Source organism: Gymnoscopelus microlampas, assembly GCF_963454915.1.
Source record: "Gymnoscopelus microlampas genome assembly, chromosome: 17".
Lineage (NCBI taxonomy): Eukaryota > Metazoa > Chordata > Actinopteri > Myctophiformes > Myctophidae > Gymnoscopelus > Gymnoscopelus microlampas.
Genome location: NC_139954.1, coordinates 37503897 through 37516994, shown reverse-complemented (window position 1 = coordinate 37516994; position 13098 = coordinate 37503897). Strand labels below are relative to the sequence as shown.

Sequence of the window (13098 nt, the reverse complement as noted above, 5' to 3'; positions counted from 1 at the left end):
GAAATGACACCTCCGCCTCTCCTTCAGCTTCCTCAGTGACACAGGGTGTTCAGGGATGGCCGGACCTCCAGAGAGTGGACCGTGGATGGATCACAGCAGGCTGTGTGTCACACTCTGAAGTCACTGCCAGAGGGACCACTTTCAGCCTCAGCAGGTACTGTACTATATTATTATTATTATATAGGTTGGCATTGCGGCTGTTTTCACCCAGTGTTTAGTTACAAAAAATGAATTGTATGCGGTTCTGAATGTAAAATTTACCATGAGTTGAAGACAGATTAAAAGTTGCAAATAATATACTGGCACAGTCACAACACAATTATAATTATAAATGAACATTATAAATTCATTTCTTAGGTGCTATGAAAGGCAATTTTTGAAAATGGATTTTTCCTTGAGCTTCCCCCGTGCTAATCCCCAGCCTTCTTCACCTCCTTGCAGAATGGACTTTCTTAACGGCACCGAGGGGGGGTTTGCTACAAATAGCAGTGGCAATGACACAGTGGAGGCCACTGGAAACCCCCCGAGCAAGATCCTTCTTACCCTGACTCTGTCAGTGCTGGCTGTCCTGACGACAATCATCAACTGCCTGGTAATCACCGCCATCATAGTGACCCGCAAGCTGCACCACCCGGCAAACTACCTCATCTGCTCGCTGGCGGTGACAGACCTGCTGGTGGCTGTGCTGGTGATGCCCGTCAGCATCGTCTACATCCAGAAAGAGACCTGGGTGATGGGCTGGGTGGTGTGCACCGTCTGGCTGAGCGTGGACATCACCTGCTGCACGTGCTCCATCCTGCACCTGGCCAGCATCGCCCTCGACCGCTACAGGGCCATCACGGATGCCGTGGCATACGCCCACAAGCGCACTGGCGCCAGGGCCGGAGCGATGATAGGCGTGGTGTGGCTCCTGTCCATCCTCATCTCCATGCCCCCCCTGCTGTGGCGGCACTACAGCGTGGACTCGCTGGAGGAGAACCAGTGCATCATCAGACACCACCACATCGCCTTCACCCTGTACACCACCCTGGGAGCCTTCTACATCCCCCTGCTGCTGATACTCATCCTGTACTACAAGATCTACCGGGCTGCGCAGACCCTCTACATGCGCAGGGAGGCCAGTCGGGCCAGCCGCCACTCCTGCATGACCAATGGGAGCGTGATCCCCTCGACCTACCCCGCTGGGGACAGCGGGCCTCGCAGCCCGGACCCCCTGAACCCCACGGAGAAGTCTGTCTCAGACGTGTCCACGGAGGAACGCGAAAGGGAACGCGACCGCGAGCATGTGCGCGTGCGTGTCTCTAAGCCTATGCGGAGGAAGACCCACTGGAGTGAGTCACACCGCGTTGGCTCGCGACAGAGCCAGCTGTCCCAAGGGCCGCGGATCTCGGGCTCCAGGGAGCGCAAGGCGGCGTCCACGCTGGGGTTGATACTGGGGGCCTTTGTCATCTGTTGGCTGCCCTTCTTCATCAAGGAGGTGATCGTCAACACGTGTGGCTCGTGCGACACCTCGATGGAGATGGCCGACTTCCTGACGTGGTTGGGTTACCTCAACTCACTAATCAACCCTCTCATCTACACCATCTTCAATGAAGACTTCAAAAAAGCTTTCCAGAGAATGATTAGGTGCAATCATTACCTCTGATATATAATATAATAATAATATTAAGCATAATGATATACTGTACACACACACACACACACACACACACACACACACACACACACACACACACACACACACACACACACACACACACACAGACAACGGAATGGGTGTTGTACTGTATCTGCCAGAGGTCAGGTCACAGACTGTTACATGATTTTGTCTGAGGAAGTAATTTTGTGAGTATGATTGACACACATTCCCAGACTCTCCTGCAGTCTCAACAGAATTAGCACTGCAAGGAGCTTGGCGGCTAAATCCCAGGCTGAAGTCCGTAACAGACAATCCCTGGAACTCCTGGATGTTAATTGGGGTGGGGGGGGGACACATTGATGTGCTGGAACCTTGTGTGCTGACCTTCTTTGGATCGGGTCTCTAGGCGTCCGGGAACAGGCCCACTTCATGGCTTCACTTCAAAATAGCTGAACAAAATGTCACCCTATTTCCGTGTCCTTCCTGTTATCTTAAAGCCCTGTTATATCTAGTTGCGCGACACCACCGCTCAGCTAAGTATAAATCATCTTTTGATGAGCTGCTACAGTAGCTGAAATACAGATCAAGTCTGGAATGCAATGGCAAGTTGTGAGAATTGTTTAGGCTTGTGACTCTATAAAGGACGATGTGTCTCCACAGAGACAGAAACTGCAGAAATTGCTTATATAAGCATTAGAAGAATATTGCATTCATCCAGCTTTGTTGACATGATACTTGTTTGAAGAAGTTTGTTGGTGTTGCGCCAGGGCGTAAATAACTAAATAAGCATATTAAAAACTATTGAATAACAGTAACTGTTTTTAACGGAGGCTGTCGCAACTCTGGACTATATTCAAATATGTGACCCAATCAAAACACATGCTCTAGTGACTGAATAAATATTGAAAAATGAATGGAACCTACCCAGATCTAGTGGTATAGCTCTCTGATGCTGTACCACACAGACGGCATTAGTCAGACAAAACTGTGTCATTTATTAGACCTCATATATCCATATTGGACATGTTTTAACTGTACTTAACATTCACCTTGATCTTGCAACAAAGTCAAATCATTTGTGTTATATGCTTTATTGAAATATGACACCAACAATTTTTGTTCAATCCCTAAAAGATTACCCTTGAAGGTTTTGACAGTTAGCAATTTGTCATTTCTGTGCAACACCTCTGATCCATAAAAACACATGGGTGCAACGTGTCTTGATTTCAGCATTTGAAAGAAGTAGACTAGGCCTATTCAGGAATGATGCAAGTCGGGAATGCATTTTCCCACCCGGTTATGCAATGCCCTTGTCAGAGTACTTGTTATACCTGTCTGTCTGTCTGTCTGTCTGTCTGTCTGTCTGTCTGTCTGTCGTTCTGTGTCCATTTTATGCCCATATATGGAGTTCCGTGCGAGGCATGCCCAAATATGATGTCCAGGCCGGTCATCATGGTACTCGGTCTGGCAGTTCTCAAGATATGCTGGTGACACACTCACACTCACACTAACGCACACACACATGCACACGCACACCCACACCCGTAGCGATTCTGTGAATTTATTGAAGGATGGCTCTATGTGACCTGGGTGTTCAAGCGATTAGACTTTTCTATTACACCCTGCCATTCCAAACCACCCCACCCATAGCCTGCATCAGATTAATGAATATGAACTACCGCTATTATATAACTCCCACTCAAACACTTGGAATAGAACTCCTGCCTCTTAACAGCCTCCAGAAAGCGCATGATATATCCTCCCATATCCTGTTTGTGGATAGAATTATATCAGTAAAGCATAGCTGGAGGCTATATACCAGAGGGATGAGACATCAAACACACCCCACTGGCAGCACAGAATGTGTTCCTTCTTTCTTTCTGGCTTCCTCTGTGTCTTTGTTTCTGTTCACTCTTTCTCTCTCTCTCTCTCTCTCTCTCTCTCTCTCTCTCTCTCTCTCTCTCTCTCTCTCTCTCTCTCTCTCTCACTCTTCTTGTTGCTAGACAATAAACATCCACACTATAGAAGGTCGTTTCCAATGCCGACAGTTATTGGCATACTTGTGGATGAGTAACAGATCTCTTCTGAGATGAGTACTCTCCATCATTTATGGGTAGGCACATTCTGACTCACACCTCACCTTTGACCTTGCTATGTGTTGCGTGGTGAAATATAGCACCCTATCATTTACAATGGGAGCCAGGAAGATATATTCAATTCATTTGCATTTTAATTCAATTATTGAAACTCGTAGCCAAATATAGCTCTATATGGGTAAGGATCATCGGGGGGGGGTAACGCTATGCGCTGGTAAATGGTTTATTTGTAAATGATTTCCAATATGGTGTCATAGTCTTCCCATTTCTCAGTATGCTGAATATGAAAGTTAAATGGAGCGCCATAAGATTTCTGGAATGATGGCTCCCCATCATGGTTGAAGTAGAGAATGCAGAATTTGCACTGGATAAATCAAACTGAATTTACTTCCCCTTCCACAAGAAAGGAAACAGTACATTTTCGCTGTCAGGTGGAACCCTTGTATGTTCAAAATCGAAAAAGAATTTGGGTTCCAATGGATCCATTGTAGTTATTACTGTATTTAGCTATTGTGAACTATTTGCATTGGTCAAATATTTCTAAAAGCCACAGACAGACTTAACTACTTTCAAACTGGCATACCTATTTTGGCATGGCAAGGCATAGGCAAAAATGTACCAAAATTGTCAACATTTTTCAAGAACTTTCAAAAATCTACAAGATCACAATGTATGTGTCACATTGCAACATATGTAGATAAGCTATTTTTGCTACTTTTGCATTGCACTGTCAAGATTTCTGCCCCACAGCAACGAAATTAAGAATATTTATTGACATAGAGCTACATTATTCAAATAAATAAATAAATGAAATACTGAACTGAACTAAAATGTGAGTGTCCCTTATCTGGCTAATCAGTCCCCTGAAGATGAAGATGAATGTAGAGGCAAGACTCTATATACTGTCTCATGTTCTCATGTTTTAGGAACAACATTTTGAGGGTCCTAGTGAGTCGTGTCATACATTGAATGTTAAATAAATGTGCTCACCTTAGCCGCAGCAAATGGCAGAAGAAAAAAGTGGTTATTCTTTCAGTGTTTACCACACTTCACAGCCAGCACAGAACCAAACATAATCATATGATTACAACAAAGAACTTTGTAGTCTTCTAAACCTGTTACAGATAGCCCTTGCCTTTCTTCTTTGAACCTATGCATCATCTTCTAATAGGCAAATTAAAATGAGAAACTTTTCAAAGGGTGGTTAATTTGTTCCTTGTCAGTGTCTATCCATACACATATTGAAAATGAGGCAAGGAGTTCTAAGCAAAGACCCAAAAAAAACGTTTTAATTAATGGCCGGGTGCCCCTTTGTTCAGACAGTTCTCTAATGCCTAATTTATGCTCAGACACATTGTGAGCTTGTACAGTAGGTCTGCTATTTTTGGCGTGTAACGCCCTCGTGTGATGAAGTATGAAGTGTATGTGCCAGTGTATGTACTTTTAAACGTGCCTGAAGTTTGTAATTGCCCCATTCTTTAGACATGGTGTGATTGTATTAAGTGTTTCAGTTGTGTTCGATTGTCCCTGGTTGATTAAACTGTCATCTATTTGACTCACACCTGACCTGCCCAATGCAATGTAATTGGTTAAAAAAAACGTTAGTATTTCCCACCCGACTTTTTCGTGTGATTTGATTGGTTAAACATCTTTAACATTTCCCACCTTACACACACGCACACGCACACGCACACACACACACACACACACACACACACACACACACACACACACACACACACACACACACACACACACACACACTCAGAAAGTGTAATCCCTACTGTATGTCTCGCCAACCTACCTCCGAACTTGCGGTCCTCATTTTTTTACTCTCAGATATATTTGAGTATTATTAATACAATCTGACATACAAATGTCAGATTGAACTGCTGAACTTTTCTCATGAAGCAGTCGAATTCTTCTGCCAATGTCCATTTGGAGTCTGACAGAATTATTGCCCAATAAATGATGATTACTGTGGAAAGGAGACCAGACTGTCTCCAGGCACTGTTCAGCTCAGGAGGGAGAGCAGTCGTCTGGGCACTGGAAGGTTCCTTGAGCAAGACACTGAGCCCTGGGCAGGTTGGTACTTTGCATGGTCGCCTCCAGCATGTTGTGTGTTTATTTATGTGTGTGTGTGTGTGTGTGTGTGTGTGTGTGTGTGTGTGTGTGTGTGTGTGTGTGTGTGTGTGTGTGTGTGTGTGTGCGTGCGTGCGTGCGTGCGTGCGTGCGTGCGTGCGTGCGTGTGTGTGTGTGTGTAACAAACATTATAAAGGTGCTATAGAAATGCAGACCATTTACCACTGTATTTTGTTTCTGTAGTGCTGGGAGTCATACACCTCAGAAAACCGGGCCCAAGGAAACATGAGAAAATTCCTTCACAAGTCCCCCTCTCTGCACTATAGTTGTAATGTCTTGTTTGAATGAACCACAGAACCATATTTGATATGATTTGTTTTAACTTGAACCAGCAGATGTGTGTTTTTTTGTTTGTTTTTTTATCCCGCGATTTTTGTAACCCATTTTTTTCACCCGGTGCCAATTTCCTAAGTAATCCTGGGCGCTACAACAGCCTTACACCAGCGCTACACCAGTCCCCCACAGCCTAGGGAGGCCAGGGCCGAGCTCATGCTTCCTTCAATGCATGAGAGTCAACTGACCTTCTTGTCACCTGACAGGGGGGAGTTTCCCCGGTAGGACGTAGCGCGTCGAAGGAACACAAACTCCACACAGAGTAGACCCTTTCGCCAACCCCACCTAGGGTATGGGCGCTGATGTGTGGGGTTTGATACATAAAGTACCATAAAAGTAGGTCATAAAGCGTTAATTCCATGTTCATAGCCACCTGCTTTGCTGGGGTACATGATGATGCCTCTGTCTATGGGACAGTTGGACACCAAAGCAGCTTCATATTGAACAAACACGGAGGCCTCTGTGGCGCTGAGCTCTGGCGGCGGGGCCTCTGTGGCGCTGCTGGGTGGCGGTGGCGGAAGCACCTCGGCGGCACTGGATTGATTACTTCTTTATTTTTGCAAACTTTGCAAGACAAACAAAGACAGGACACAAAAACACAGAGAAAATAAAAATCCAAAACATACAGGAAAAAAACTAAACAAAAAACAAAAGAGGTCATGGGAGATTCCCATAGTGGGACATTTTTTCTGCAACCAGTTCTTAGTAATGGCCTTTTTACTTGCTGCCAGTAAGATCTTAAGCAAATAGAAATCACCTTGATCATTTGCCCAAGATACAAGGATGCAATGTAGTACTGATGCTAAAACCCAGATTTTTTTAAAATAATTGTTGTTACTTTTTTCCAGATAGGCCTAGGTTGAATTACAGGGCAGGATCAAAATACAAATACTTCCACATTCCCTCCAGCAGCTCAGCTGGTTGCCAGTTTCTGTGTAACCTCGCGTCACCAGACTTTCTACCTCGGACGAAAGCCTGTTATTCGTTATTAATGGCCCGTGTGATCCGGTCTACACCACGCCTACTGCAAAAAAAAGGAGGGTGATTCCGGCCCTGGTGTGGTGGGTTTCGGCTTTTCGGCGCAGCTTTGTTTTGGTTCCCTTTTAGCATTTGAATGCCAAAACGAGTATAACCACTAGTTTAGTCTCGCCAGTCGCTACGAGTTGGAAGTGCTAAGTTTGATAAACAGGTGCACTGCATAGATACTTTTAAGTTTTAACTGACTACGGAAGAAAAAACCCTGCCTTGTTAAAGTTTGTTTTCTTCCACTCTGTGTCTGCAGCTGCTCTGTGTGTCACGCAGGGGAGAGGGGGTGGAGTTAGCTGGTTTGGTCGACAGTTTGAGGATCCCATGGAGTTTGGAGGTTTTGTCAGAAGCGCCTTTTAATACTTTTCATTTGTTCAATATTTTTTTAACCAACACACAGACATAAAGGGTGTTCAATAGCGTTCATTTATTTATTTTTTTAAGCTGAAAAATGGAGTTAGCTGGTTTCTGCCCGACAGCGACAAGTGTGTTTGAAGTGGTTTCATCCTACTATAATTCTAGTAAGCTGACGGTGGGTGGGTGGGTGGATGGGGTCTTGGGTCTCCGATCAAACTGCGCATGCGTCGTTGTGTGCCAGGTTTCGCGAGAGAAACAAGCAGCGAGGTCTATGAAAACGAGGCCAAACCAAACAAACCCTATAACACCAACATTGGCCCTAAAGCGCTTACAATCGGCGGACATGGCAACACCGACTCTACACCATAGACCCCGCCCACTCTCTGCTGTGGAAAGTAAACACTCCAGATTTGTTTCCCCACACACGATGCACATTAGCTCCATAAAGAACGGTTCTATGTCGTTCTCTTCCAGGATCGGGCGAACGTCCGCCAAGGCTCCGCTGTTTACCCTTTTGTATACATCGTATCCCAAAACTAATGGTAGATTCTAAACCGCACGGATGTTTAAGGTTTGGTCGGCTGCATAATATTTTAGGTCGCCAGCGAAACTACCCGTTTAAATCGCTTATTTAGTCAGCCTGTGGCCATGTTTCCCATTGTAGCCAAACCGTGAGCAGTAGTGGCAGCGGACGTAGGGTTTTTTTCCGGGTTCAATGGGAAACATGGCCACAGGTTTCGCGAGAGAAACAAGCAACGAGGTCTATGAAAACGAGGCCAAACCAAACGAACCCCATACCACCAACATGCAACCTGATAATAATGTCCAAAGCATGTCTGTGTATGTTTACGTCCATTACTGTGTTGGCGTTAGTTGGTATTAATGTTTATTAGCCAAACCAAGTTACTATGAGCCGTTAGCGTGATGCTAAGCTAACGGACGTTTGGCGCTAGCATGCGGCTAACGCTAATGCTAACGTCGTCATCGTGACTTAATCAACAATGTAAACGTTTCATCAACACACTTTATGAACCTTACTGTGGTTAATATTATCAGTGCTACCCAAGTAGTCCATTGAAAAGTATTATTTTGGTGTATTTTGTGTATTGTAACTTGGACACTGTAACTTAATGGTAGCTGGGGCGACGCGTTGTTGGCTCATGGTTCAGAATGCCTCATGGGTATTGTAGTCATTTTTTGCTATTTCGGTTCTACTGTGATAGACTGTGCTACATTACCTGCTGTTTAATTGTGAATCATATATGCTATGAATATTGGTAATACAATGTTTATTTTCCTGTATTTCCAGGTTTATGACCTGAGTCATCTATGACCTGTGTGTCATCTGTGTGTCCAGTACTTTGTACTGTGTTGGTTAAAAAAGACAAAACACGAGTTGTGACAAAGACGTGTGATTCTCTGATTAATGTTGTTAGTGGTGTAAAATGCCATCAAAAATATACTCAAGCCTGCTGCAGGGCAACAGAAAATAGCAAGCCTATTTTGCTCTTTTATATAGCAAATTTTTATATATATACGAGGGGACGCGCGCCCTTCACCGGGTATGGTGAAGGGCGCCCTTCACCGGGTATGGTCTAGTAATAATAATCAAAGTAACTAGTAACTAAAGTTTTCAAATAATTATAGTGGAGTAAAAGTACAATATATGTCTTTTTTTTTTATTGAAATACTCCAGTAAAGCAACAATACCTCACAATTATATTTAAGTACTTGAGTAAATGTACTTACTACTTACTTTCCACCACTGCTGTTCATGAGACTGGAATGCTGCTAGGTCCAGCGTTGATGACAGGGTGTCTGGAATCTAGATGGGTGACATTTGGAAAAATAGACTTTAACTTATAGGTCAACAATGTTTTTAAGTTCCTTCCATTTGTGTAAGATCAGAGTAAGAAAGTCAGTCGGTGAACTTAAAAAGGATCCAATAAGGTTCAGTTAAGTTAAAAATCCTTTATTTATCCACGGTGCTATAAGCAAAGAAAAAAAAGGGAAACGCAGGTGACCAACAAGTTTCGGCCCTTCTGGCCTTCATCAGGGTTCACTGGTTATGACAGATACATCACGTCATTTTATAGCGACCACAAACTGTCAATAATTAAATCATCATTAGACTACACCAAGATCACATTACAAAGTATACACATATTCACATTTCAAATCCCCATTGTCCACACTCATGTCCAAGTTTCTGGTAGTGTTTGACAAATATAAGAATACTAGATGGCAATAAAATCTGAGGGAAAGGAGCATAAAAATGGGAGATGACCACAATATACAGAGTCATTGCCATACTGTGGGAAATGATCACAAATGCATATAATCCACATAGAACACATGCTATAAAAATAAAAACTTTATGAGTCCATTAAAGAAAGGGAGAGAAATCCATCTCATCATCACTTATATTCAAATGGTGGGGGGATGACTGCACTGTTAAGACCTTATATGTGATGGTTGAATGAGGATCTACAGTATTTATAAATATTTCCAATTGTCTATACTTTTACTTCTACTCCACTGCATCTCAGAGGCAAATATTGTACATTTACTCCACTACAACTATTTTAAAACTTTAGTGACTAGTTACTTTGCAGATATAAATATGTTACATTATAAAACATACATTAACCACTTTAGCCCTATTTTATACCTAGGCTACTTGAAAATAGACGATCTACAAGCTCACACCGCGTTGCGTATTGGTATTCTAAATGTTCCGACGCCCTGCCCGCCCCTCCCTCATTTTGCACTATAAAAGGTACTTGTGTCAAACCAGTGCTTCACTCAGCCCTCTCCTTTCCATCCAGGCCGAGGAACCAGAAGCAGCAGCCATGGAAAACACAGAACAGATGAAGAAGACTGCGGTCATATTTTTGGACTGTTTGGAGAAGGCGACCTCCTTTGCCTCCTCCATCAACCCCATGTTTGGTATCGTCTCCTCTCTGATCGGGGTGGTCCGCAAGGGTCTGGGGAGTGAGGAGAAACACGCTGCGGACAAGGACTTCCAAGCAGTCCACAGCAAACTCACAAGCATTTCTGAACAGAACCGTCAGTGCCTGCAGCAGATCCGCATCAACGATGTAAACCAGACCTTCGGCAAGTATGAGGAGTACATCAAACACCAATATGAAGCCTTCAACAACATGATGAAGTACGTGAAGAAAGATCCAGGGAACGTCCAGGGTCACATGGATGAGTACGCACGCATTTACGAGCAGGACCAGAGCGACATGAGTCTCGATGTGTTCTACCGCGGTGTAATGGGGACCGGGGCGCTGTTCGGGAAACCCCTGCTGAAGGTGTACCTGGACCATTGCGAGGGAGACCGCAAGATCATGGAACACCGCTGCTCCCACCTGGGCCACCTCTTCCACATCGGCCTCATTGCCCTCATGGCCTACACGGCGGTTACCAAGGACGATGAAAACGAGGTTAGGGTGAAGTGGGGCAAGAGGGTGGAGGCTATCCAGAACAAAATGCTGGAAGTCCTGTGTCAGTGCAGAGAGGTCATCTCCACCTGAACCTGAGCTAGACTGGGCTGGAGTCGACGAAGGGATGTGGTTATAAAAAAGCGGATTTGGTTTATCCAACAAAAGTCTCCTCTTTGGTGTTTGACAGAGATGCACAGCCTTGCTGTGAATGGAATCGCTGTGCTATGAATTGCCATGAAATTTGTATGAAACGTTCATTAGGTTTTCTAGACTGGCTTCCCCCTTGGCCAAGTCTGCCATATTTGATCGCCAACTGTATGATATACCTTCATTATTTAGTTCTGACTTACGGCTGTGTGTCCACCAAACCCAGTGTAAGTGATTACATGATTGTTCTTTCCTTCTCCTGCATCTGTGAGTCTGTCAGGCTCATTAGAGAAGAACAAGAAGGCTGTGCAGAAGCCACCGGGGAGCAGTTTCATTCACAATACAGTGGTTCTGCCTGACTGATCGTCTGTCTAACCCCTTCCCTCCAGTTCCAGAGAGAAGCTTAAGAGAACTTTGGACCTGGGAAGTTCGTAATGAGCCCTTGCTACAGTGTCACCCTCTGACCATGCATGCACTACCACCCACAGGCTTTTTCTATCTGTTTTAATCACACCTATGGTGTATTGGGTGCTTTTTCCACGTTTAACTTCGAACATATCTAGGCAGGCAGTCATATAGTCATTTGTAGGCATAAAATTGTATAAATTGAACTGTTTGTATGCTTGCAAAATGTCCATTGCCTAATAAACATTGTACTAAGCCTATGATCAACAGTGTAAGTGTGTCATTGTATATATCCAACTTTCTTGAATCAGGATTTGCAGGATTGCTCGGTACTTGATTACTCTGTAATTTTGTCATCAGATCCACAAACACAAGAGATTTACAAGGCCCTTTCAATGTCTCAGCAGGACCCAGCGATAAACATGATTCTGGATTTCTTCATTCTAATTCATATGACTGACTAAATTTGTGTCTTAAAAGGGTATTTAGTCATGATTGACATTTTAATTTTACTTAATTTACCAGGCCTGCCAACTATTTCACGATTAATTTGCAAATCACTGTCATGGTGGCTTCAATAGTAATGAGAGGCCCATAATAATATATGCGTGCCGTGCTCATGTTAAATTGACCAGACTGAAATATGGTGGAAAATGTTGGCATATTTTGAATGTGAGTAAAGCTCTGACCCTTCTATATAGTGAGTTATAAGTGAGTTATATGTTATTCATACAGTAGGTCTTAGCGGTCAACATCTGTTGCCTTGAATGTATCTATCTATCTATCTATCTATCTATCTATCTATCTATCTATCTATCTATCTATCTATCTATCTATCTATCTATCTATCTATCTATCTATCTATCTATCTATCTATCTATCTATCTATCTATCTACAGTATCTATCTACAGTATCTATCTATACAGTATATCTATCTATCTATCTATCTATCTATCGATCTATCTAACTATCTATCTATCTATAGATATATATCTATAGATCGATATATATCTATGTATATAAGCTTATTTTTCTTTACTTTGGCAGTTGCAGGAATTAAACATTTCAAACAAACTGATGATCCAGCACTACACTGCTGTCACAGAGTCTGTCCTCTTCACCTCCTCAGCCACCAAGTTGGACACTCATAGGTCAGCTGAGAAGATCTGCCTGCATCCTGACTTTCATACCGGGGGAAACATTACAATTTACAGTGACCAAGGTAAACACGAGGTAATACATCAAATGAAGAGAAAAAGTAATCTAGGATCATAGGTAAACCAAGAACATATCATCAGTCTACACCATATGATATCAAACATAATTGGTACACTATAGGATGCCAGGTCTGCAAATGGTCATAAGTGTGGATGATGTCTACGGCTGTCACAATTATTCCATAATTATTTGAGATAATTGCAATCATTTTGCATAATTGTCAGAATCATTTCCATTCATACCGTATAAATTAATCTGTTGAAAAATATTCATCCATTTTCA

General features: G+C 43.3%; 2 protein-coding genes across 2 annotated transcripts; both read left to right on the top strand.

The window, feature by feature from the left end:
* Positions 1 to 442: 442 nt before the first annotated feature.
* Positions 443 to 1645, top strand: htr1fa (5-hydroxytryptamine (serotonin) receptor 1Fa; the record flags this gene model as incomplete). The annotated part of the gene is made up of 1 exon (XM_084083789.1): positions 443 to 1645. One exon carries the CDS (start codon positions 443 to 445, stop codon positions 1643 to 1645), a length of 1203 nt encoding a protein of 400 aa, XP_083939915.1.
* Positions 1646 to 10445: 8800 nt separating this feature from the next.
* On the top strand, positions 10446 to 11135 carry LOC311064685 (protein rapunzel-like; the record flags this gene model as incomplete). The annotated part of the gene is made up of 1 exon (XM_084084595.1): positions 10446 to 11135. The coding sequence occupies one exon, from the start codon at positions 10446 to 10448 to the stop codon at positions 11133 to 11135; it is 690 nt and encodes a 229-aa protein (XP_083940721.1).
* Positions 11136 to 13098: the final 1963 nt, after the last annotated feature.